The following is a 27855-nucleotide window of genomic DNA, read 5'->3' as shown; positions in this document are numbered from 1 at the left end:
TCATTTTATATTTAAATAAATTAAATAATTTAACTCATAAAGTAAGTTATACCATAGTAAACAATTATTATAGTGTTAAGACCAACATTTATTTTCAGTTTAAAAGATAAAATAGAATACAAAAATTAAACACAAATTATGAAATCAAAACAGAAATGATGATTTTAAAAAATAAAAATCAAAAATCAAATCATACCAACTAAATAGGTTGTCAACATAAGTGGAGTGAATCAACCAACCACCCGTTTGAGTTTGAAATGCACTAATAACAATGACTATTTATTAAATTATTATTAAAAAGTTGGCCACCTACCTAAGCCATATATATGTATCATCATATCATTGTAAGGGCTCCCCGCTCCCCAGCCCCGCTCCTTCACTCATCATCATCATCATGCTTTAATCAATCAATCAATCAAACTCCTTATTCTACGTGCATGCATGCATGCATGCACACATATTATAAGGTGCTGATGCTATACATATTATAAGGTAGCATCAGCACCTTATAAAACAAAAAAGTGTGTTTTCATAATATATTATTATATAAAATAATGGTGGCCTTAGGTATGACATGATCAATAGGTGTAATAAATAATAATGATGACATGTACAAGCATAGGGGGGGAGCCTTTCAGAGCAAATCTAGATTGGAAGCAGGGTGGTGGGAAAAGGATAGAAAAGGAGTTGGTCCCATGGCATAATAAAGTATGAATGAAGTGAAGTGTACCTTGATGGATGGATGGATGGATGCCTTGCTTGAATGAATTAATGAATGTAGGCAGCCTGATAATAATAATAATAATAATAATAATAATTGCTGCAAAAGAACATGATGAGTGTACCGGACATTACACTCCTTGCCATTGCACTGCACCCCCTTTGCCTATCTTCTTCTTTATGTTTTTGCTTTTGGTATTTGAAATATTTTTGTTGTTTTCATATTAGATAAAAAATTAAATATCATTTTATTTTATACGGTGAAGGTTTCATAAATTATAATATACTTTTTTTTATGTATATTAAAATTTATACTTGACTCTATCTCAATCAATGATTGATAATTAATATGATTTTATAAATAATAACTCTTAATATTTATATCAAACATTTATTTGACCTCAAGACACAAGTCAAATGATTAGATAATGATAAGTTAAAATTCGTACCAGTAGATTATGAGTTCGATTTTTTGTCCTGCGCAATGAGACAAAGCCTCAATTTGTAATTTACCTCATTTGTTAAAATCAAGGGCACGAATAGCGAGAGACCACGCAAGAATAATAATCCCAAACATTTGGGCTGCCCTGCGAACATGTGAATCTGATTCTGATCATGCAATAGAAGTGTGGATGGTTCTGTTGGTTCAAGGAGGAAATGATTCATTAAAGCTGAGGAGGATATGAAGATCAACATCAACTGCATGCTTCATATTGAATCCATGTCACCTTGTTTAAATTACACAGCAAAAACTACTAACAACACAAGTAATCCCTAAAACTCTTTTTAAGTCATAAATTACTGGATTTTCTTCTACAAGAAATGTGATCCCTTACCTAAGACAGACATGATCGATCATAGTAATTGTTTTTCTTGCCGAGGAGAACGAACCTCAACGGGGAACAGAGCTGTTTCCAAAAATTTCCTATCCTAGTTTCTGCAAGGAATGTGAACTCTCATCTCTTTTCGTGTATCATCGAGTTGCATACTCGATCTTCGCGTGTTCTTTCAGCCATTCTAGTACTTTTGCTCCCTCTAGTATCTCTTGCACCTGGAGAACAATGAAGAAAGGAAAATTTTCGTTATTGGCATCCAGCAGGTAATTGTTTTCAGCTGGAAGTTTGGCTGGCTATTGATAGATTTACTACTACTACTACTACTACTACTACATAATGAAAGCTTGTGCAGGAGAATCTGTGTCACGACCAAATCCCACATTGATAATATCTACTGGGGAGGTCAGATTAGGCTACAAATGCGAAACTCAAAACATAATAGCCACCCGTCAGTATTCCTTCATTCTCTGTTGACATTTTATTGTTAAAGGGCTACCCACCCAAAAATAAAAAGAAAAACAAACAGGAGGAGCAAAAGGCAGCAGTACTGTTTTGCGAGAGGACGGATAATACTGACCTGTTCGCTCACACGTTCCTCGTCATAGTCTTGTTTATGACGTTTGAATTCAGCTATGGAGTTCTCGACCTCCTTCATCAGCTCCTCAGTTGAAAACTGCAGTATGGTCCAGAGTATATTCCTTCTCTCAATTCAAATTATAGTTCATTAATCAAGAAAATGTTCCAATTATGTATGCTAAGCAAAAGACCCAAATATAGCCAACCCCACATAGTGGGATAAAAAAAGGCTTGATATGTTGTTTGTTGTTTCAAATGACCGGATGATCAGATTGTTTTCTTTCCTTAACCACATGGAAAATAAATTGCACATTGATGAGCAGAACCGTGTAGGGTAAAATAGAAAGATAACAAATGTGTCTCAACAGCTACTGCGTACCTGCAAATTTTCACGTTTAAATATGTCTCCAACTGCCAGATTTTGCTTGATTACATTTGTTATATTCTCCTTCTGGTTTTCCAGGTAAGTGTTTACGGCTTTTGGACTTGATAGCGATGCCAACTGTTGTTCATTCAGTTTCATATTTGCCTGGTCCAGTATAAAGCTAAGTGAAAATGCATATAAAAGTAATGATTGAATCAGGGATCCAGCACGAATGTCTTTGAGTGCTGACCTGCATTTGTAGAAGCTTGGCACCGTAAAGCTGCCTACCTTGTTCCTCAAATAGGGATTGAGGAATATCAACTTCAATCATCTGCAAATTACAAAAGTATGTTACAATGTACGAAGAGGGCAGGAAAACTGTCAAACCAGAGAGGTCATTAGGTTATGTATAACAAGAAAGAAAAGGTATCCTGATTATGTCCCGGTAGTTTATTTTTCCGTTGAGAAACGGAATTTGTCCTCAATCAGATTCATCAAATTTGACAAACAAATGATACGACAGAGGTGAAAGTTTACAATTGAGAACTCTCCTGCGGATTCTTAGTGGTTCCACTGACCAGTGAACAACCAAAGGTTTTTTTTCCCTTTTTAATGGTTGTGCTCCATTAAAGGACCATGAAGAAATGCATTGCAGAATGAAAGTTAAGAAAAGAGAAAAGGAAGGAACTGTTAAGCATGATTGCAGAATTATTAAGTAAAACAGAGTAAAGAGTAATTGAATCTTAGGAGTACCAAGTTTCAGGAGAAAAGTGAACATATAATAAAGGAAAAGAAAACGGATGGTTGGGGAAGCCACCTTCCTGAGCTGGTCCAGAATTGCATTATCTGTAGCTTGTTCTTTTGCCATTTGCTCCACTTCTAGAAACTTCTGTAGTAATGATTCCTTGACCTGCAGTTCATGCAACAGGAATTTTCATTTCAGAATTCTTACCTTCATACAGACCTCTATTGAAAGTCTCCATTATTATAATGTGCCAGCTCACCTGCTCAAGGGTAGTGCATCCAGGAAGAAGCTTATCAGCAATGGAATCATCCAACTCTGGGAGATCTCGATAAAATAGTTCCTTACATTCAATCTAGAAAGAGACAAAGGGGCAACCAAACTTAAATCCAAGTGTGAAAATTCAAATGAAGAATGATGTGGCACACATGGAACAGAATAAATCATGACAGGACAGTGTTGATTTCATGTAGATCCAACTCAAGAATGCCTTGCTAAATTGATGTGAAAAGTACGTGAATTATTAAAACCACCCAAGTTAAACTAGTTACACAACTCGGCCATTTTTTTAAATGTTGAGGATAGTTTTGCTAAACTTTGGCTGTTTAGTGGATGTTCTATATAGATTGAAAAATTGCCTAGATACTCAAAAGGTTGGTATGTTATTATTTGGGGAAATTACATATTGTGTCAAAAAGTTCCAGATAGAATCTATGAATGGAAAGCATATATAAATCCAACTGCAAAGGAACCAACACAGAGTAATTTTCTACATGGGTAAAAGAACCTACAGTACTTAGCCAAAAACAAAAGAACCTACACTAAATTGAGCATGAACACCACGAAGATTTTCTTGCTTCCACGATTCAGGAAAAACAAAAGGGAAAGACTTTGTTTCACCCGGTCGAATTCCGATTATTGAATCCAGGAAACCAGGGAGGATTTTATCTCCATCCTCCGTATCAAATTGAAAACCTACAAAGAGAAAAGGTGGAAATCACTTGAAGCAGCTAGGTAACCACACATGCCCAATCATGAAAGAACTCAGTTACAGAGTAGAGAAGTTCTGGACTTGGGAACAATCAACTTTCTGGACAAAGACAACTTGAAGCTTGCAACTAACTGATTGTAGTTCATTTTTTCTCTACACAGAAACTGTGATAAAGAAGAATGGACGAACAATGCCTCTGACTCTAGGTTTGGCACATTCCTTGAGGTGATAGCAATACACAGACAAAACAAACCAATCAAATTAAAAAAAAAAAAAATCCAATATTTGATAATCTTTCAGGCATCATGCACTGAACATACGAAGGAATAATTAATAAGTGATAATAAAATTTAAATCAACCACATGGTTGGTTACGATTTTGTGCATGTCTTGATTAAGATTTCCATGCATGCCACAAGAAGTACATAAACAACGTTTCATCTTATTGGCACTTGCAATATACTTTTGCCATCCCCAAGACCTCATACCAGTGTCTGACTGGGATATTCATGCATGTACTTATTTAGGGTTTCAGTTTCTAGGTCCTGGAGGCTTTCTGCCTCATCTCCAATCTATTGGCTGACACTATTTATGTGCCCTTTACATATTGAATCTGATTTCTCGTAGGCTCATTGTCAAAATTAATTTGAAGGGGCTTCAATCCCCTTATTGCCTACAAAGGAAAAGGTAATGTGCATGGACAAACCTTTACTTTCTGCAGAAGGAATCTTTTGAACATTTGATTCATCTTTATCAATTGTTGTTGCTGATATATCAAGAACTACAACATCACCAATCTGTCAACCATCAAGTTTGTACAAGTCAGTATTTTCCATGTGTCAGTTAAGAAAACTATCGACAAGAAACTTCTTTGATTCTTCAACTGAATTTCAAACACATGCCTTCTGATCATTATAGTGAAGAAACATGACAATCAAGAACTCCATATGAACAAGAACGCATCTTGAGTCTTGACAACCTAGTGGTCTAAATAATAAATACTCTTCATAGTAGGAGAATAGATCCTTTTTCTTTAGGTAAAATGTTTGTCCAATACAAGACATTGACAAGATGCAGTTTAAAATGCTTCAACCATGTCAGCCTGTGTATAATATAGGAAGGTCTGCAGGTGCTTTTCTTAGTCTAAACAATTTGAAAGACTGTGAATCACATACACCTTTTCTTCTAAATTCAAATTATGTGCAGTAATCAAATTGGCGTTGTTCTATGGCTTCTTCCAGGCATAAGTCAGTGAGAGATGTCTCATGAAAGCAAACACACTGCAGATAGTTTGGTCATTCAGTCTAATCTCCTTCCAACTCTTCTTTTCTTTTCTTTACATGTTTACCCCCTCAATCTAGTAACGGAATGCAAAATTTCATTCCACCACAAAACTGTTGCATATCTATAATTATCCTCACTAAGTTGATGGAGATTCAAACAGATAATATTAGCATGGTCTTTCACATAGAATTCTTAAATCATGATTAAATTCTTTAGTACTTAAATATAACTTCATATAAAGACCGAGAAGTTCCATTCATTGAAAAAAAATCCAGACCACACTGCAAAAGAGAGAAAATGAGTGGTGGGGGGCAGTAAATCTACAGGGATTTACCTGTAGGCCTCTGTCAGTTACAATTCTGAGCAAACCTAGAGACTTGTAACGACGTCTTAATTCTTGTTCAGAAGCTTTGTGAGCATCTATTTCACTGTCTATCTCAACGATAATATTCAAATTCTTGTATCCATCCTCTGGAATCCATTTAACCTCAGGTGCCACATCTACAATGACATCATATCTAAAGCACAAGTCAATGTCAGAAAGGATAGCACCAAGAAATGCATGTAAAAAAATATGCTAACTCACTAAGGGCAAGGCCAAGAAATGTATGCAACAATGTACGCTGAGCTCATAAAAGGCAAGGCCAAGAAATGCACATACATGAAAGACACCAGCTCACTAATCAACGTACATATACCTCTCTTTTAATACACCAGAATAGTGCTGTTAAAGCATTAAGCTTACTATGTGCCCAAGCATGCCAAGACAGAGAGTCGTGTATAACTTGGCTAGGTGTCTGTTAATATTCTAGGTGCCCATTGTTGTTAAATTTGGAAGTTGACTCATGCGATTTTACGAGTTTACAAGTTATCAGACATAAAACGAGTCAACTCACTTGTAGAATAGAGTTTTGGTAGAATAAGACCCAACTCGCGAGTCAAACATGTAAAATGGTAAACTCGATCCGAGTTTACTGAGTCAGTCTTGTGTTTAGTATAAAATTAATCTTTGCGCATATATAGGTGAGGAGGCTTGCAGCTTGGTGGTCGCGTGCGCGAGATGAGGGTCTTGGGCCGCAGGTTGCAAGTTCGAGGCTTGGGGGTGCACTAGAATTAATTTGCAAGGGTGCCAAAACGGTGCCATTTTGGGGGCGAAGTTTTGCTAAGTCTCCCACAAGTTTTGATGCTAATTTAAGAATAAGATAAAAGGCAAACTTGGAAGAAAGGAATAGAAACAAACAAGTTTTTTTTTTATGCTAATTTATGACTTAGTATTTTTATTTATATTTAAGAACAATATTTGTTGATGATAATGGTAATGTTTGTTGTTTGGAATTTTGATTATGGATGGATGAATGATGAATTGATGATAAATGATGGACTTAATATTTAGAAATTTCATATTATTTAGGCATTTTGAAATTGATAGATGAAATAATTTTGAAATAGGTATATGTATATCATTTTTAATAAGGATTATGTCATTATAAACATATATTTACATAAATTAAAGGATATTTTTAATTATCCGTAAAATCATAACGATCCGATTTTATGGACCCTTTTAGGATCCCACTTAAAATCTCGATTTTAACAACTATGCAAGTGCATCATTATTATAAACTTGAAATCAATATTATGTAGTCACTTAAGAGAGAGTAGGAGAGACAGAATACAAATTAGCTGGAGAAACTACAACTATTAGATTCTGTTAAACTTTTCAGCTGAGACAGCTTCCCAACAAGCTTGGAATCCAACATTCTTCTTCAATTTTGATTATCACCATTTTATTATTGAACCTAATTTTATTGCACTCTATATCTTGATATTCTTGATTTTTGCATTTGCAAATAATTTTATATAAAGAGGTCACTTTGTGTAACACCTGAAACCATCATTAGTGACCGTTAAACATAATTCTAGGGGCCAAAAAAAAAAAAAATTGAGTTATAATAGTTTAGGGACCCAAACGTCACTTTTTCCATAGTCCAAATTTTAGCCCTACCATGACACACGAATTTCTAGAATATTCTTGGGGATTTTTTGATTTTATGGCTATGAATAAATTGATATGATATGATATGATTTAAAATTTTTCTAATTGATAAGAGATAAGGTAAGATTTGAATTCATCTTAGAATATTCTTGGGGATTCTTTGATTTTATGGATAAGAATAAATTGATATGATATGATTTAAAATTTTTCTAATTGATAAGAGATAAGGTAAGATTTGAATTCATCTTATGGAAAGGAGGATATTTGATTGGGATCCTTACCAAATAGGATTCTTGGAAAACAAGACTCTGGCACCATAAATATGGCTTTCTCCCTTCATAATTCTTAACTTCCCCTCTCCATAGTTGGACGACCCCTCCCTCTCTCTTTTTTTTTTTTTTTGTTACTCCCTTATTCCTTTCTTACTACAAGCAAGACATCAAGGTGTGAAGATTTTGATTAGGAGAAGAGAGTTAAAGATCTTTTTTATTCCAATCAAGTTGAGGGTAAGTGCATTATGAACTATCATCGTGTTTAAATAAATTCATAAAATTAAGTTTTATGGTCCCTTATATCATGATTACAAGCAAGTTTCGGGACTAGAGTTTAGTAGCTACACGCGAAGGTTCTTGCCCCCACAAGTTGGTAGAATCTATTGTGTCTCCTACATGTTGTAAGTTCAAGTTTACCCATGTTTAAATACGATTAATAGTTCATTTATGCTTATTGAGATTTATCACACCCCCTTATGTCCCCCCCCCCAGGTGGCTATGAATAAGGAGGTTGGAGCATGCACGTGGCGCGTGGTGGCATTTTCAAAGGAATTTCAAGAATTTAATTTCAGTTTTTTTTGGGATGTTTATTAGATAAACCAACCAAGCTTTTTTTTTCTTTCCTTTTTTTTGTTGAAATAAAGTTTTTCAATAATAAACTCTAGATTTTATATGAATGCTATAAAGCATGTTTTGAAATTTTATTTAAGTTTATGAAAGTTTGATTCTCAGTTTAAGTCCCAGGCCGCACTTTGCATTTGCATTCTATTTCAAATCTTTCAAAGCCTGCATGCACACCAAAAAGCAAAAACTCCTTTTTACTTTGATACGATTTAGGATTATTTTATTTTCCTTTTGTGATTTAGGATTCTTATTTCCTTTTGGTTTTGGATTCTTATTCTTATTTGGAGTTGAATTCCTATTCCTATTAGAATTATTGTCCTTCTTAGTTTAGGATTCCTTTCTATAAATAGGGATGCTATGTAGTAGTTTCATCATCAATTGGAATGAAATAATAAGTCTTGTTTAGAGAAAGATTTCTCTTATTTGCTCTTTTTCCTTGTGGTGGATTCTTAAGGATTGTAGTGTAACTATATCCTTGTCGTGGCCTACCAAGGTAGTCATTTGGCAATTCATCTAGATCAACTTTGTTCATTCGTAGTGGGGTTTTGATCTCACCAAGATCAGATTGAGCAGCCCATCTTCTGGTGTCATACTTAGGACTGCAACAGGTTACCATATTTCAAATGAGCAAACCTATATATCTATGGTAATACTTGGACAAAAGGCCAGGCCCTCATTAACCCCACCTAATCAATTCAAAAATGACCAATACTTGTGTGATGACTCTTCTCCCCCATCCCTCTTTTCCTTACCCACCCTGCTTTGTTTGGCATTGAGGTAATCATAGCATGCATTAACCATAAGATGGTACTTGAGGTGAATAAATTAGACAAACCTCAGAGAGTTTAGAGATGAATAGGTTTTCTCCATGTCAGAGAATTTGGTTACAATGCGGATGGAGTCTTTTAAAGCCCTTCCAGTCACCTGTGAAACAAAAATGCATCAAGAGGCAAGTAAATTATCCAACCTGAATAGAAACTCTAGAAAAATGAGACATTCCACTGGAGCACCACCAAACAGAGAAAGGAAGAAGAAAATAGAGAATGATTATGGAAGAGAAAGGAAGAAAGAAAACGGAGGGAGAAGAACTAATAGAAAAACAGACTTCCAAAAATACAGAAGACAGATAAGGATATTTGTATAGCTCAAAATAAAGCCCAAAATCTGATTATTCAAATGCAATCATGGCTAGAGAGGCTGCTCAAAGAAAGAAATTAACTAATACATTTTTCAAAACAGAAAAAAAAAAAAAATTAAGTCTAAAAATCCAAAAAACTGAATGCTAATCCTATTATTTCTGTTGTCTCCGTCAATAACAATATGTAAAATCCTGTTATGATCCCATTGTTTACCTTGGTGCTTCAACTATTGAGACTCTGGACTGCAGTGGAATAGAATCGCATGAAGCTCTAATACATGCTCAAATCTTTTTCAATCAGAAACAGACTATATATGTGTTTGTTTACACAATCCATAATGGAAATATTTACAATAAAAGTCAGCCCCAACCATATATAAGGATTTTTAAATACTTATAATGTAATAGTCTACATCAATGTATATGACACCAAAGCGAACCTCAGAATTCTGATTAACAAAATCCAAGAGGTGCTTTTTTCATGGCAAATCCAAGGTGTAAGATTATTAACAGAGGGTGGTATAAATGACAGAACACATACTGAAGGCATGGCATGAGGAAGGGTCCTCTTCAAAATAGATTCAATTGTAGCCTTCTGAACATTCTTCTTTCCTACATAATCTATTAGGATATATTCTGGAACTTTCTTTCCTGCACGAAATCCAGGGACCTGGTGATAAAGAAGAATCAATCTGTTACATAAACTCAGATGCTCATTTTGCAAGAAAAAATTGTGACAATAATCAGATGATGCTGCATCTCCTTATATGAGCTTATTTACTTGGTCTGCTTGAAGCAAAATCATTCAGGTTGCTGAATGAGTGCAATGAGAATCAAAACATTTAACAAATGCACCAACTGAGTGCCACTGTTTAACATGGATCACTAGAACAAAATAAACTTAAAACCAAGTGACAACTTCCTGCAAATGTCTAAAATGAAAAGAAAAAAGTCCAAAAATTGGCCCTCAAAAATTAAAACCTCCAATAATAAAAGGAAATGGAATGTTAGTTCCAGTCTGGATCTTAGTGCTTAAGATCCAGAATAAGAAAATGGTCATTATATTATATGGATAAAATAAGTGCTTCATTTAATCAACACTGATTCTGCTGACATAGCACATAGAAGAAAAACCTTGATGGAAAAGAAAAATACCTTTGCCTTCTTCATAAACTCACTTAAGACCTTTTTGTAACAATCCTCACAAACTGCAGGTGGAACTTCTACTGTCAATTTAACCTGAATACAGAATAAGCATGTTGATTAAAAACACACGAGGAAGCAGATACATGGATACATCAGATGAGCGTGCAAGTAGGGGTACTACCATTTTTAGATGGAAAAAGAACATTAGGAAGGGAAAAAAAAAAGTACCCAACTGAGATGGTGCATAGTACACGATGTTCATCATGAAAGGAAAATAGGCACTCCATAATTGGGCAACAAAACATAAAAACCAATTGCAATACAACAATCACAAGCCTTAATCCACTAGGTGGGATCAGCTACATGAATTCTAGAGTTCCATGCATCTCTATCCATGACCATATCCTTTGAAAGGATATTAAACTTATGTCACATATAATGATTTCCCACTAAGTTTTTTTCAGTCTTCCTCTCCCTCTTTTGCTACAAATTTACTCCATTTCATCCACTCACCACACAAAGTATTCTTCTCACATGTAAAGATCAATTGGAATATCCAAGACTAATATAAAATGAAGGCAAACTTTTTGGAGAAAACTCAATCCCAATAACAAAAAACATATATATGTGTGAATATATATATATATATATATATTGTTGAGAAGGAATTCACGATGGCAAGAGGATAAGAAGATAGATTCTGAATGCAGATAAAAATGACCAGTTTGAATAAGAGAAGATAAAGCCCCAGCTGTTCCTAAGAAATAGGAAGAGGTGAAGCTCAAGTTATTCCTAAGAAGTAGGAGAAAAATCAGGAGAAAATTTCTCCCCTTATCTGTTGTTGTGTTTGTATTTTAATTCCCTAAAATTTAGATAGAAGATAATTAGAATTGTTGTATACATAGCATCTTGTAACTGAGAATTAGAGGGTAGCAGTTGGTATTTTTTCAATCCTATTACTTAGAGGATATCAATCCCAAAGTTCTCTAAGTTTGTTCATGTATATATCACAACAATCATAACAACGACTAGAATGACTTATATATGAACCTACCTGGGCAGACTTGGACAAACACGAATACAGGTGTGCTTACCTGTCTAAGGTGGGAAAAGAACAGCACAGAGGAAAAAAGAATAGCACCCCATTGAGAGGAAGCAAAATAGAATAATGACAACTGTGCACTCAGATTCTCCTAATTGTGACGAGAAAATAGCGCAATTTGGAGTTGGGCAATGCAACACAAAAACCTTTGAGGTAAATTAATCTCAAGATAAAGAAAATGGTAAATTGCTCCCAGACCCCATGTGGTTTTGGCCATTTGCAGGGAGACCACATGTTTAAAAATGTCGCTGAAGGTTATTGTAGTTTTTTTTTTACTCAAACACCCCCTCTGTTACTAACAACATTAATTAAACACTGATTAAGTTAAATCAAGTTAATTAACCTAATTAAATTACATTAAACTAAATTTAACCAAAAATAAAAATTCAAGAAACAAATTAAGAACGGTGTAGAACCCATCACCGGCAGCAGGTTCCAGCCATTGGAACCCAAGTCACCACCAGTGACAGGTTCTAGTTGCCAGAACCCATCATAGATGGTGGGTTCCACTGTTCTAGCTGCTGGAACCTTAATTGCCATTGGGGATGGGTTCCAATGATTGGAACTTGTCGTTGTGATGAGAGACTGGTGGCTGTCGAGGAGCAGACAGCCAGCCACAGCCACCATTGAAGGAGCTTCAAGACAAAGCTGGGACAGGGGTTGGGAAAGAAGAAGACCAATGAAGAATGGAACTGCCGGCCTGAGGAAAGAAGAAGAGAAGCTGACTTGACCAAAGAGGAGCTTCTTGAGCTGTTTTTTTGGTTAAATTAATTTAATATTGAACAGAAAAATAATCAGGATGAGTAGTAGAATTATCTTTTTTGGAGGTTGAATGAAAAATAAATGTTTTCCTCACTTTGCATTGATCCGTAGGTTGAAATATATACACAAGATACCCTAAAATATCTCCTAAAATACAGGGATAGGATACAACAAATTCAAACAACACTACATTCAAATATTATAGATTAAAACAAAAATTTTTGAAATTGACTTCTTCTCATCCGTTTTTGGAACTGCTTCATCTCTTCTTCCATCTATCCTTTTAGTTTGTAGTTCTCCTATCTTTTCTCTCATAACAGCCTTATCTCTCATAACAGCCTTATCTCTTAGCCTCTTGTCCATAGCTTGAACTCATTCTTTTCTTATCTTCTCCAACAAATATCATGTAATTGGGGTTACTTAACTTAATTAGTGTTTAATTAACCGTTGGTTGGCAAATGGAAAAGGGTGTCCAGGAAAACAAGAGCGCGCACGCAAGGACCTTCAAAGACATTTTTAAACCACAGGGTCTCTGTGATGACCCAAACCACAAAGGTTCTCAAGGCAATTTACTCTAAAGAAAAAATAACAATGATAACTAAAGCTATAATGAATCACAAAAAAAAAAGCACGGGTGCTGAAATTGCGCAGGTGTGCTCAAATTTCTTAGATTTGGAAGGATAACTGTATAAGGAAAACAGAAAAAGTACCCAACTTAAGGGATTGCAGCCAAGTTCATGTAACTAGTGACAAGAAAGTAGCACACTCTGAAATTGCGCAAGAAAATGTGGTAACCAACTAAAGTAGCTGATAAAAATTAGCAATGCAGGCAAGTTTTCTCAGAGGGAATAGAATCTTATCTAGAATAGTACGAAAACAATAGAGAAATTACCCAATTCAGATAATAAACAGTAGCCTAAGTATTAAGTCAGTGTCCAAGAAAACATCAAACATTAAATTGGAAAGAAAATATGAACACACATTAAAGTCACCGAAAAAATAAACAAGTTTTTGCAGGACATTGAGTTTCAATTACAAAGAATGAGTATGAAGAATTACTCACTCTGGAATTGGATTCTAGGGTTTCTGCAACATCGATATCCGCCGGAAGTTGGTCTTGCACGGTGTTGAAAGTGGCAGATGATGCTGCAGATAGGGAGAAGTTCGAAGCTCTTGAAGATTGGGATTGGGAAACGGAGAATTGGTGGGAAGAAGATGATAGTTTGTGACAAGTGAAGACTCTGTTTGTGGATAGAAGAAAAGTGTTGAGAGGAAGAGATGGGGAAGAAGGACAGAGAAGAGAAGCCTTGAATTGAAGACAATTTGGGGAGGTTGTAAAGCCACTGAGCTCCATTTTTGGTCTCTGAGCATAGGACTGAGAATCGCTTCGTTATCTTATTATTATTGAAGAAGACATGGTGAGGAGGATGGATTGGGTACGTTGAAACGACGTCGCTTCCTTAGGATCTTGGAATCTTCCCTTGGAAACTACTGCGTTAGATGTGGCGGTGGATGAACGATAAAACAGTTTAATGATTTTAAGAGAAATTATGTCTCATTAAAAAAAACTTATAATGATTAAGTAGAGATTGATTATTTATTAAGGTACCATTCTTAAAATGCATCAAGATAATTTATTTAAATGAGAAATAAATAAATTTATCTGAAAAGTTTAAGATAATAAGTCATATGATTTTTTTTAAATAAAATAAAAAATACATTTATTTGAAATATTTTTTATATTTCATTTTTTTAATCTATATATTGGTTAATAAATATTACCCAAAAATATAATACTTGATAAAGATGATAAGACCATGTAAGAGAGTCAATACTTGTTTATTAATGAAAAATATAAAAAAAAATTAGTAACTTTATGACGAAGAAGTTGGGGAATAAAATTTCGATAAATGTCAAATAATAGCTATTAATGATTATAATTCATAAGGTATTTAGTAAGTTTCAATGTGCATTGAAATACATAATATGTTTGTGCATTCTTTTTAGGGCATTTGATCTATTGCCCACGTTAAATAATAATTATGTTTTTTGACGCTAACATGACACAACCATGTTCAAGGCAACAACAAAGAGAGTAGGTGAAATGGAGAAGGGGTGGGACCCAATTAACTGGGTCTCTCTTCCAAAGAAACCCTGTTTTTCTCTCATCTATCCCCTTTCCCATGCCTGCTTGTTCCCCTTTTCTTCTCCAACAACCAGGGTTGGCAATAAGCTGAACCACTTGTGAGCTAGCTCAAGACTCAACTCGATGATTGACTCAATAAGTTAGTTCGTGATACAAATTAACCAAGTTTAAGCTCAAATATTTGGCTCATTTAGTAAATGAGTCGAGTTTGAGCTATCATCAGTTTAACTTATTTGACTTACATGCCAGCTCGATATAGTTATATATATTAATTTTATAAATTTATTGAACAAAAAAAATTATTACTTAATACTCAATAATATAAATATATACTTAATAATTTTATAAATATATTATTTAAATATATATATACATCAATACACGTTAGATTTGGAGGAAGGGGGGGAACTACAAAAAGCCAATTGATTGATTTGAAGAGGGTAGCCCGATGGGTTTGACAAGTAGGCTCTGTCTCCAAAGGGTAGGGGGGCACTTAGTGTTTCTTCAATTCTTCTCCAGCACGTCTTTTTCTTTGCATTATCTTCTTCTTATTCCAAGTTACAACGCATCTTTTTTTTTTTCTCCTTCTCCAACTTCCGGCGGGTCCTTTTCTAGCGACAACACATCTTCTTCTTCTTCTCTTCCAGCTTTTGACAAAACAACCAACGACTTCTCCGACAATCGGCTAGCATATGACCTCCAGTTCTTGCAACTAGGTTTGTTTTCTATGTTGCTATTCTTTTTTTTGGGTCTATTTTATGAGTTTGTTTTCTATGCATAATTTGTTATACTTTTGATGTTGTGCATTTGCATGTTGCACTTTTGTATTGATTGAGTTAAGTTTCGAGTTGAGTCGACCCAAGCCAGCTCGTAGTCATCACCGAGTCGACCTCGAGCTAAAAAAACCAGTTCATATCAAGCTCGAGCCGAGTTATGAGCTAAGCTAAAATCAATTGATTTGAGCTCGAGCTAAGCCTAGCTCGGCTTATTGCCAGCCTTACCAGCAATTACCTCTCATAGTTGTCCCTCTCATTGCCCCGACTCTTATCACCTCGCCTCTTGCTATCGATCTTCTCGCTGCCTCGCCTCTCATGGCTGCCCTTGACTCTTGCTGCCTTGCTTTCTATTGCTAATTACCACCTCTTGCCGTTACTGCACACCTCTCTCTCTGTTGGTATCGCCGCACAACCTTCTTGGCGAGCCAAGCTAGAGCAAAGAAGGTTGTGCAATGACAACAACAGAGGGAAAGGTGTGCAACGACGGAGATGGAGGAAGCAGCGGTGAAAGCCAAGGCAATGGCGAGATGCGAGGTGGCGGCAAAAGACGATTATTGGAGAAGAAGAGGAACAGACAATTAAGGGAAAGGAAGAAAGAGAAAGAGAAACATGATTTCTTGGGGAGAGAAACCCACTTAATTGGGTCCCACCCATCCCCCGCCATTTTGCCCACCCCCTTGTTGTTGCCTTGATGTGGCAATGCCACGTTAGCGTCGGGCAATATATTAAAGCCCTTGTTTTTAGAGAGCTTGGTGAATAAACATTATAGTTAAAAAACTCATTTTCTATAGATATCAATAAACTTGAATATTGATATCAAAGTAAAAGGAGATAGAGACAATAAACAAGATATCAAAAGGCATTAAGATTGGCGAAAGAAAAGAAAGTCGTTTATAATTTTTAGTATTATACTGAATAAGAAATCTAAATTATTATTGGTACAGTTTAATATTGATGTCAAAGCATATTTAAAAATTATAATAAATTAATAATATAAATTATAAAATATATAAACATAATAAAATTTTAATAAAATTACCATGATCTAACATAAACATATATAATCTTAAAAAGAATAACTTTCCCTAAACAAGATAAGTAATATTTTTATTTGTTTGTAATATTTTGAGACCAATGAAAGGCTTAGAATTTTTAACTTTTGACTATACTAAGTGAGAATAAGGGTGCATTTGATTGCAAGTATGGAATTTGCATAGAAAAAAAATATTTTCTAGATAATTGAATTATCTAAAATTAAATTTAAGGGAAAATATAAATTGAAAGTGTTTGATTAACTTAATTTTCTACCTAGAAATTGTAATATTTTTTTCACTTTTGGTGTTTGATTGTCATTGAATTCTAGAGAATTGTCTAAAAATAAATCAAATATACATACACAAAATATTCAAAAAATAAAACAAATATACATATACAAAAAGATGAAAGGCTTAGAATTTTTATTTGTTTGTAATATTTTGAGACCAATGAAAGGCTTAGAATTTTGATTGCAAGTATAGAATTTGTACGGAAATAAAATATTTTTTAAGTATTGAATTGTCTAAAATTAAATTTCAGGGAAAATATTAATTGAAAGTGTTTGATTAATTTAATTTTCTACTTAGAACTTGTAATATTTTTTCAACTTTTGGTGTTTGATTGTCATTAAATTATAGGAAATTGTCTAAAAATAATTTAAATATACATACACAAAATATTCAAAAAATAAAACAGATATACATACACCCAAAGGATGAAGGAATCACCGTCACTGGCCGCCGTCGCCATCGCCACCATCGTTGTTCACTCCTTGGCTGCTCACCATCACTCTTGCTTGCTGTCTCTCGCTCGCCCTTTTTTCTCTCTCAGTCCTTCATTGCCTCTCGTTCCTTGCGATCGCCGGTCGAGCTTCCCCTCAGCTTTGTCGGCTGCCAGCTGCTCTTCTTTTTCTTCGCTCTTTCCCTCAGCTTTGTGAGTTTTTGAACGATTTGCAAAAAGAGGATAGAGACTTGGGCTTTCCAATTCCCTGTAAAATTTGTTCCAATCCTCCCTTTAAGAATTTGTTTTCCAGTAAAATTGAGAAAAGACCATCACGTGAACCAAAGTTAGAATTTAATTTACTTGAAAACTTTAGTCAAATACCTCAAAATGAGGCCAATCAAAGAGGCCGAGAGAATAAGAGGCCAATAAAAATGCTTAGGGATTGGTACTTGGCAATTGCCAATATCTTAAGATTTTGTCCACTACTAGTTAATATTATTCGATATTAATTAACATCTAGGCCGAAATAATGTAAAAAATATCTAATACTATTTTGTGAGTGGTATGATATATATATATCAACCAAATACCGACCAATGCCGTATGGATAATGGAATTGAAAACTATGGAGCCACAATCTTTTACACAGCATGAGTAATCCCACATCTACAACTACAAAGAATCCATTCCATTTTATACGTTCACTGCGAAGAAGAAGCAAGAGCTCACCGGATGAGTTGAGTGGGGACCATATCGTGTTGTGACAGGGCAAGGGCGTGGCTCCGATTGTGTGGGCCTGAGAAGTATGGGCCCCTCAATCCTTTCCCAACATGCCCTGATGGGCTCATCCTGAATGGACTACACTGTCACATTTTTGTTTTCCTATTTTAAATTCTCATATTGGTTTTGACAGTAGAGTTAGGTTGGTTTATTTTTGTATGATGATTTTAAATTTCAGTCCCCAATTGTAAAATTAAAATCAAATTAACTCTATTGCAATAAAATCAGTTGCAGTTAGTTGCACTTGCTCATTAATAGGGGGGAAGGGAAATATAAGTTAAGTTTGGAATAATAAATCGAATATAAGTTGGATGACCACTGTTACTCTATTTGACATAACATTGTCATTGGGTCAATTTGAATTCATAAATCTAAGGATTGAACCCACCCATATATCCAGAGTTCCTTTTTCAAAATTAACCTCTAAATAATACTTACAAAAGATAAATAAATCAGCAAAGCATTATAAACCCAACTGCAAACAGAACAAAACTAAACTAAAACAAAAACTAAAACAATAGAAATGCTACCCAAAAGCCCTCTCTGTCTCCTCCTTCTATAAGTAACAATACATAAAAATCTTATCTTGATTCGAAACAAACCAAAAATGTGACATCTTTTGAACTAAGCTACGAACAGCAGCCTAAAAGCTAATGCAACATAGGGAGAACGTGCAGATGATTCTTTTTCTTTTCTTTTTCAGATATTTCTCTGTTGGGATTTTACAGTCATTCTTCCTTCAAGCTTCAGGAGGAGGAGGAGGAGCCTCCGACTCCATCCGTCTCTGGAGTATCCGGGGAATCGGTCACGCCAACTTCAGCTGGTCGAATTACTCGGTCGTGCAGCACATATCCAGCCTGCAGTGAAGCAATTTTTGTTCGTTACTGCCACTTGAACCGCGCTTCAGAATGCATGTTCTTCTTCTATAGCTTTTAAGGACGAACTTGACGACTTAAAGCGAGAGATGGAGAAGAACAACAGAATGCACAGCGGATACAAATGACGCGTCAAGCACAATATGCCACAAAGAAGAAAAGTTCAAGAAGTTTATTTACCTTCAAAACAATTGCAACAGTGCCAGGGGGTTTAGAAGCATCTGGTACTTGGAATACTGCATTATGCCTGTTCGGATCAAATTGCTCATTTGTAGGATCATACTTTTCCACTCCAAACTTTTTGAATACCTAAAAAATAAACATTCAACAAACCAATAAAGAACCTCAACTCAAAGTCACCCATGAGATCTCACAAATCCAGTCAATATGCCACAAGGACAGCAACTACAATTTGCCAAGACAAGCAATAAAAATACACCGAGGACTGACTCTGATAATTGTGTAACAAACACATGATATCTAAATTGTATTTGCTTCTAATTAATTTTCTAATACTGATATGAGAGTATTCAGAGAAGGTACTCGACTGTTTGCCAGATAGTGTAATACCTCTGAAAGCTGTTTCTCAGTCATTTCAACACCTTCCAAAAGTGTTTTGAGAAGGGGCACAGCTCCTGCAGTGTCTTTAGACCCATCAATCTTTGAAAAGCTGACTTTTACAACAGAAGAAGCTCTACCTAGATTATCTGCAACATCCAATAAACTCTTTGCAAAATTCTGCAGCAGAGTTCCGAAGAAAGGGCAGATTCAGATTCCAAATGCATGAGATACCTCAAAATGTCAGCCTGATACCAAGAGTGCATATCACTATGTGAAGTGAGACAACAAACCTGTATGGCAAACTTTTTTGAGTTCTCAGACTCACGTCTTGTTCTTTCCATCACGTTCTCCATTTCTGCATAAGAACGGAGAACCTTATCTTGCATTTTCTCAATCTCTTTGTTCTTCACCTTGAGAAGTTCTTCCTTCTCTGCCACAAGTTTCACCAGATCCTCCATGGAAAGCTCTTCCTCCTCATCTGCTGAATCAGAAAAAGTTCATTTATAACTTGACTCCCTTTGAGAGAGGGCAAATAGTTAGATAGAGATTCTGAATTCGGAACCTGATTCATCTTTCTGATCAGCAACTTTTGTATTTTCAGAACTAGAAGCCTCTTGTTGCTCAGGGATTTTGGCATCTCCATTGGTTTTTGAAGAGGCACTGCTGCTGTTTCCCGCAGACATTCCATTTCCAGACTGCACAGTCTCTGTTTCTCTACTTTCAGGAGAGGCAGATGATGAAAATCCAAATCGTTGTTGAGAAGCAGATGTGAAGAGGGCTAAACTATTCAATTGAAACACTTGGCCAGCAACAACCTGGTACAGATAAATAGGTGCATTTTAGTTCTCCTGTTAGATTTTTTTTTTTGCTTGATATTTAAGACACTTCCTTTTTGTGTTAAAGAGTATTACTCAAACATGAATCGGACCAAAAAGCATTTGCCATGCCCTTCTCACGGTGGCATCAACCATACATCACCATCCAATGCTACTGCAGTGCAATTTTTAGTATGACTACAGGGTTAGGAGCTAACCAAGGTGGATTTTCATGCTATGAGCAGTCATATGGCTTGCCTCTTTGTGTAAACCAAAGTAAAAGAGCGATCAAACCACCTTGTCAAGGAGAGACAAGGCACTCCTATAATGATGAGAAGCTCTGCTCCCAGTACAGACAATGCAGGGCTGCAGATATAATGGCCCCACATAAGATTTGATCCTCCCAACACTCCCGGAGACTCTTACATGGACACTTCATTTTGGGACTTGTATCCATATCGAAAATATTTTGGGCGCAAATATTTGAGATGCTATACACGTCAATTGGAGTGTCCCAACTTGTTATTATCACTTTCATTTTTGCACACACATATACGCAATGCATTTGCACAATTTAGACACAACACAGACCAGGCTTCAGGATGCAGCACTGCTTTTAGTAGAGTCCTACTAATCTTTTTTGAGTTAAAATGTACAAATACGATAAGTTTTTGGGTTAAGTATAAAAAAAACACAATTAAAGTGCAAGTTGTAATGTTTTAAGCACGCCTATGAAGTGAGAATAAAGATGAAAATTATTGCTTACATTATAGATGTTAAAGGCACGCCTAGGTGCAAGGTGCCTTAAGGTGCCAGTTTGGCGCCTCGACTAGGCCAAGACGAGGCATTTTCCGAAGAGGCGTGCGCCTTGCACAGCGAGGCGCCGGGGCGTGAGGCGAGCCTAGGCGCGCCTCATGAAACCAGCTGTCAAGCAGCCCACTACCCACCGAAACCAGTTGCCATTCTCGATTCCAGCCTCCCCTTTTCTCGTTTCCAGCCTGCTCTCATGAGCTTTTTTACTTGTTTTATTTGATTAGAATTAAAATTAAAACAAACTCGATCACAATTGGGTTCAACTTCAGCTTCGACTTCAAAGCGACGAGTAACTCCGGAGATTGAAGAGGAGGAGGAACCCTGATTACACCCTTAATCCCTTTTCACCTCACACTCTTAATCCCTTTTCACCTAACGGCCCAAGCCCTCCGCCACCACCACAGCTCTCATAAAAAATCCACATTTGGGTCTTGTCCCAAATTATCCAGGTCGGGTCAAATAATGGGCTTCATTCTGGAAATCAAGACATACTTCAACAACTTCTTTATTGATTGTGGACTTGAAGTGTTTATGTGTTTGTTTAGAACTTTGCATAATGATTGGTACTTGTTTGAGTTTGAGACTTTGAATTTGAACTTTGATGATGTTTCTAGTTTAGAATTTGCATGATGAATGACTCAACTTTGATGTTGTTAGTTTAGAATTTGAGTATGATGAATCATGAATAATATGCATGTGTTATTATTGATAATTTGATAGTTGTTTATGATTTTACAATATTTTGAGTTTTTTTTTTCTAAAAGGTGTGCCTCGCCTCGTGCGCCTCAGACTCTAGGACCCTTTGCGCCTTGATATGCCTAACACCTTTCAGAACTATGGACATATAATAAGATGTAAAATAGCAGAGAAGATACAACCACCATCAAAAACTTTAAGTTTTGGCATTGCCATATCTACAAAGTCAAATCTAAAAGAAAAGTCTTAGGCATTAAATTCACTCTTTCCTACCATGTCATATTATAGTAACAAATACCACATACAGCATAACATAATTTGGTTTAAAAGCATATATATGAGTTTATATGGGTGAGGGACAATTGTTGTACTTCAATGCTGTATAGGCTGGTTCACAGTATCAACTGTGATGGAACACACTAGTGTATCAATTATTTTCATTAACCTTTTATAAAACTTTTTGTTGTGAAGATGGTGTTGGGAACTTTATCTCATCATTCCATCACTAGAGGGCTGTGTCAAGAAGAGTATCAGGTGTAAAATTTTGTCACATTGTTCTTTTGCATGGATTTGTATTGTTAATGTGTCTTTTAGAAATCAATTGACATTATGAATATTGTGTTATCGGCACTACTTGGTTAGGATAAAGGACAATCGTAGTTCATGATGGTGACGAGATGACAGGTAAGGGTAAAACAAGCACCAATGAGAAATGGAAAATCGAAAAACTAGTTCAATGTAACTAGTGTTATTAAAGGCAGGCCTAGGCACACCTTGGGCCCTTGAAATGCCTTCAAGTAGGCGCACACCATCAAGGCGCACCTAGGCACAAGGAGCCTTGGGCTTAGGCACGCCTTGGGTTTTTTAAACTGTTTTTTAGTTTTTTATTTTACTATTTATTACTTTATTTAATTTTTTACCGTTTATGTTTTAAATTTATTGCTTCAACTATAAATTTAACAATGAATAAAAGGGCTAGTACTTCAAATGCTCCAATTGAATTTGAATTAGATGAAGATGGAGAGGGAGATGATGTGGAAGAAGATATTAGAGATGATACTTCTAATGATGAAAATATGGAAATGTTTGATCTTGATGATGGAGATGATTTTTAGATTATTTAAAATACATAATTAGTTAATTTTGATTAAAATTTAAGACCTAAAAATTATTTTAAGATTTAATTTAAGTTGACTTAAAAACTTTTAGATTGCATCTTTTGGAATTTTTTATTTATCTTTTCATTAGTATATATGTTGATTTTTTTAATTTCCTTGATAACATGTTTGTGAATATGTTATTAAGAGTTAAGACCTATTTTATACATTATTCTTCAACTAGGATATATATTTTTCTTTTTTTTAGTTAGCATGCGCAGAATATATGGAATATAAATTTAGTAAGAATATAGGAGCGAAGGATGTTATAATAAAATGGGAAAACCAAATCTTACAAAGAAAATACCATTTTCGATATTTGGGATCAGTGATTCAAAAAAATAAAAAAATTCACGAGGATGTCACACATAAAATTAAGGCAGGTTGGCTAAAATGGAGAAATGCATCAAGGGTGTTATGTGATAGTAAAATTCCATTAAAACTGAAAGGAAAATTCTATAAGACAGCTATAAGACCAGCCCTGTTGTATAGCTCAGAATGTTGAGCAGTCAAATATCAGCATGAGCAAAAGACGAGCGTAGTGGAGATGGATGGGTTCTCAGCAATGGTCTTCTTTAGGAGGTTTGCATTTTTGCGCTAACTTTATAACAATTTGTAGTTCCTTTCCAGTTTATAAATTTTAAGACATTGCTTTAGTATTTTTGATGTTCTAGGGAATATTCTAATAGTAAAGTAATAACTTAATACTCTTTACAACTTATGGAAGCTTAAAGTGACCTTCTCTACCATGAGTTAGCGCAAAAATGCAAACCTCCTAAAAATGATCGATCTACTATTAATTATGAGAAGTACCATTTGAAAAACTCTAATAGTATATCCAAAGAAATCCCATCTTGGATTTCAACTTCAACTTGTGCCAAAATAACTATTACCTATTACAGTGTCCAATTCAAGTCAGAATTAACAACATCAACATGTACCAACATCTTACCCCTTTAGAAGCACAAAGGTGTCTACACTTGAGAGCAATAGAAAAAGAAAGGAACAAATGAGAAATATTCAGTATAACTAAATAAACATGGGTTTAATATCTAACCCAACATAGGTTACCATAGTGACAACTGATGCATATTTCTAAACTTCTTCCTACAAAAGATTAAATAAGATAACTAACAAAATCCCTCCATATTTCACTTTCAAAGAATTTTTGTACTCCTCAAATTTGCAGGATGGATCATTATGAATGGAAATATTGCAACAAACAAGATCCTTAAAGCAACTTTATAAAAAACTTGTGCAAAAATATTAGTGAAAAAGATCTTCTAAATCTTTAACATCAACAAACTTACTTAAAATGCTCAATGAAATAAAAACAAACTTGCTTAAAAGGCAAAATGTATCAAACTATTTTGACGACAAGCATTGTGAGGCGTATGAAACAAAAGCAACCAGCTTCATCATAGAGCAACAAGACCACGCACGGGGGTTGCAAATTTATAAAATCAGAAGGGTAGAGATATCTTATGGGTGGAAGGCAAACTAAATAAAGCTCCAAAATCAGTGAAACTAAAGCCACGGACAGTTCAAAAACCTAACAAGGAAAGACAGTAGAAGAGCAAATCAAATTAAAATAAAAACTACACCCATAATATGTTTTGAGAGGAGGATTCCTCAAGGTGGGGATGCCATTTTATAAAGTATGCATCAAAAATAGAGAGCAAAAATAACAAATTTCTCTAACAAACATTAGTTTATTTTCTTCTGACCCAACCAAACTAAAAAGCAGACAAATCTATCTTGCATTCCTTCATTTATTTTTATTTAACGAGAAAGGGAGATTTTCGAATATCAAAATTGAGAAACCCAGATACGAACTTTTATGCCCCACAAACTAAATAAAAGTACTACTTTACCAAAATTAGAAAAAAACTAAATTTTACGAGCAAGGAAAAGCTTTAGTAAGCCGAAATTCTTCTAATCCTACACAACCAATTCAAGGCTGACTTAAACCCTGCCAAAACCCTAGCTTATATAAAGACTGAAATCCCAGATTTCCGATTGATGGCATCAGTATTTTGAGGTCCAGAAATAGGATGAAATAGATTAAAACTAATATCTAACGAATAAAAAATGTTAACCAGTCTAATTCCAAAGTTCGAAGGGCTCAAATACAATCAATTCTGGAGTGGCCTTAAACCCCACCAAAACCCTAGCCAGTACAAAAACTGAAATCCTAGATATCTGATTAATGACGCACCTTATTTTGGGATTCGGGAAATGAATGAAATTGACTGCAGAGGGTTTGAAAGGTCTGGTGCTGGTTCTGGTGTTGACGAGTAGAGATTATCAATGAGTTTCGGTGCTGAGCAAACAGGGCCCTTGAAAGACGAGATGAAATCCTATAGAAAGACATTGTGAGGAGGGGCTTATTGGGAGAGGCCGCAGAAATCAATTGAGAGAGAGAGAGAGAGAGGGATGAAGAAACGGCGACTGGTTTGAAGGGTTTCGGACGATGGAGCGAGCGGACGGTGGGAAAATAAGTACGTGTTTGGAGAGACGAAAATACGAGAAGATCCTACCACACGCTGATATATCAAAATGTAAGGAAATATTTAATAATAATATAATTATTATTCTAACATTATCATGTTAATTTCGTTGGTATGATATTATCAGTCCATAACTATTAACTTATTATGTATATAAGAAAATATTTAATATGATGATAACTATGTTATTATGTATAACAGTGCAGTGGTTGTTTAATAGATTTTAAAATTTATCAAAAATCACCATCAATCCAATATTTATGATTTATTATTAAATTATAATATAAAGTCATGGTCATAATATAATATTGCATCGAAGTTAATATATAACGAGTTTTGATCTCTTAAGTAACATTGATATAATAACTCAAATATAATTACGTGATAAGATGCACTCATTTAATTCTTTTATCGCAACAATATGATAAAATGGATTTCATATCATTATATTTGGATTGTTACATCAATATTACTTAATATAAATTAAATAACGTTATTTAGTATATCAAAATTCAATATATAAGATGATCTTTGTATTTATTTTTTATTTATCAAAAATTACCCATAAACCCCAGCAGTCAAATTCTATATAAAAAAACTAGCATCTTTAACCTCTTGTCTTGTGATATTATGCTAAAACCATAATTATCAGTGTTATAATTCCAATCAATATTTGTAATCTTTGAATTGACCAAGCTAGGCCTCTTAATAACTCTAATTTAATTTGGATGAATGACGCATGCTGAAGTAATAAGGTCAAAAATGCGAGTCTTCAAGATCTGTTTTTAGCTAATAGTCAAAATAATGGAAAATAAAATATAGAAACATATTTGATACAAATCAAGTTACTAAAGTTTCACAAGATCTGTTAAGCATCCATGAAGGTCCAATGACAAAGTCAATAACTAAGAAATTGAAAGAAATATTAAATGAGCTAATTGAACACACCTCAAATTTAGACTTTGTTCAAGACCATAATTTGCTTGAATTGAGTATTCAAGAGGTCCATGTTTTATCAATGTTATCCAAACTTTTTAATGTAATTTGGAGAGATTTTATGAAAAAACAAACAAAGTATTATCAATTTACAATAATTGGTGGCTAATTGATTGATTGGCCTAATTAATGGATGATTGATTGATTGAGAGAATGTTTGACCACTTTCTTTGTCTTGTGTTTTTATTTTTATTTTTTTATTTGTGGTTGTATAAGCCAAAGTAATCCTATAGGGAATGCACTTTTGATCAATACTAATAGTGAGAGTTTTCTTTTTAGTTTTTCGACGAACTATTCCAAATTTATTAAAATTTTATCTTATGACGTTCATTCTTAACTTATCACTCACAATCATTATCTTATAACTTGAGTGTGGCGTCTATCCAACCTTCTTATACCTTTGGTTCTTATTTCTTTATAGATAACGAGTCAAGATTCTTTTGTTTTGCTCATTACAATCTATTTTAGAACGATCATTGACAAATGAACCATTTTGAGAATCGAGTCTCACCTTCCTTCCTTCATGGGGTTCGCATCAATCTTTCCTTCAATTTTCACTAAAACCACAGTTCTATTATATCACAAATGCTATTTATTTAAATACTATTACTTATCTTTGACACTTTAATTAGTTTTTTATGTTAATGTCTTTGTACATTTATAAATTAATATGACACAAAATACAAGATATCAATATAAGTGTCAAACTTGAATGTATGCCTACACGAACATAGTTAAATATTTAACTAAGGAGTCTTAGATATTGCTCCAACATATATATACACACATAAAGGGTATTTTAGTAATTGCATTGTCAACTTGGTGACTTCTCACATTATTAAATTATTTATTAATATAGTATTTATTAATCAATATATGATGTAGAACAGATAAGATATGAAAAACATTCCAAATTTTTTAATTTTTCAATATGTTTATTAAACTTATATGACAATTTTCGAAAAAAATTTCACATAACTTCTTATTATTCCTCGCGATTATTATTCATATTATTCCTCGCTACCATTCATCTGGCCACCGATCTTCTTCACATTTCATCTTCTTTTGTCTCCACCATGGGTTAACCCGTAACCCTACTTGAGGGAGGTGTGGCTTTATGCATAAATATGTGGATAACTTCTCAATCCTTTTATCAATGGATTTATATACATATATATATATATTATAAAGTTGAGTTTTTTTTTCCTTCAAAATTTTTAAATCATCATGCATATTTTCTCATTCTCGCGCATGAATTTTTTTTATCATGACCCAAATTTTTTTTTTTTGCCCCCCATAAACATGGCACAGCGATAAAGTACAAAGAGAATACACAAGGACATCGAAAGTTTGAATCATTGTGACGTCTTGAAAGACATAATTATTGCTAAAAGACAGCAATAAGACTAGAAGACAAGT

At 34.6% G+C, this 27855-nt stretch overlaps 2 protein-coding genes across 2 annotated transcripts; both read right to left on the bottom strand.

Moving 5' to 3' along the window:
• Nucleotides 1-1356: 1356 nt before the first annotated feature.
• LOC127811904 (trigger factor-like protein TIG, Chloroplastic) lies at nucleotides 1357-13935 on the bottom strand. The gene is made up of 13 exons (XM_052352101.1): nucleotides 13617-13935; nucleotides 10699-10782; nucleotides 10085-10213; nucleotides 9241-9329; nucleotides 5848-6031; nucleotides 4936-5026; nucleotides 4059-4213; nucleotides 3501-3593; nucleotides 3314-3406; nucleotides 2747-2827; nucleotides 2512-2661; nucleotides 2134-2229; nucleotides 1357-1771 (listed from the first exon to the last, which is right to left on the bottom strand). The coding sequence occupies exons 1-13, from the start codon at nucleotides 13905-13907 to the stop codon at nucleotides 1694-1696; spliced, it is 1614 nt and encodes a 537-aa protein (XP_052208061.1). The 5' UTR covers nucleotides 13908-13935; the 3' UTR covers nucleotides 1357-1693.
• A 4583-nt stretch (nucleotides 13936-18518) lies between these two features.
• Nucleotides 18519-25451, bottom strand: LOC127810849 (grpE protein homolog 2, mitochondrial-like). The gene is made up of 6 exons (XM_052350418.1): nucleotides 25149-25451; nucleotides 20012-20264; nucleotides 19740-19927; nucleotides 19459-19626; nucleotides 19069-19197; nucleotides 18519-18870 (listed from the first exon to the last, which is right to left on the bottom strand). Exons 1-6 carry the CDS (start codon nucleotides 25302-25304, stop codon nucleotides 18760-18762), a joined length of 1005 nt encoding a protein of 334 aa, XP_052206378.1. The 5' UTR covers nucleotides 25305-25451; the 3' UTR covers nucleotides 18519-18759.
• Nucleotides 25452-27855: the final 2404 nt, after the last annotated feature.

Source organism: Diospyros lotus, chromosome 10, assembly GCF_014633365.1.
Source record: "Diospyros lotus cultivar Yz01 chromosome 10, ASM1463336v1, whole genome shotgun sequence".
Lineage (NCBI taxonomy): Eukaryota > Viridiplantae > Streptophyta > Magnoliopsida > Ericales > Ebenaceae > Diospyros > Diospyros lotus.
Note: the sequence above shows the minus strand (reverse complement) of the source record. Positions and strands in the feature narration are given on the sequence as shown.

Excerpts from the sequence above, each read along its gene's own strand:
- LOC127811904 (XM_052352101.1), bottom strand. The coding sequence starts at position 13,907 with ATGGAGCTCAGTGGCTTTACAACCTCCCCAAATTGTCTTCAATTCAAG. Across the intron at positions 2,230-2,511 it reads TTAAACGTGAAAATTTGCAG|TTTTCAACTGAGGAGCTGAT; the intron begins GTACGCAGTAGC and ends ACCATACTGCAG. Across the intron at positions 1,772-2,133 it reads AGGAACGTGTGAGCGAACAG|GTGCAAGAGATACTAGAGGG; the intron begins GTCAGTATTATC and ends ATTGTTCTCCAG.
- LOC127810849 (XM_052350418.1), bottom strand. The coding sequence starts at position 25,304 with ATGTCTTTCTATAGGATTTCATCTCGTCTTTCAAGGGCCCTGTTTGCT. Across the intron at positions 19,928-20,011 it reads TGATCAGAAAGATGAATCAG|ATGAGGAGGAAGAGCTTTCC; the intron begins GTTCCGAATTCA and ends CTGATTCAGCAG. Across the intron at positions 19,627-19,739 it reads CAAAAAAGTTTGCCATACAG|AATTTTGCAAAGAGTTTATT; the intron begins GTTTGTTGTCTC and ends ACTCTGCTGCAG.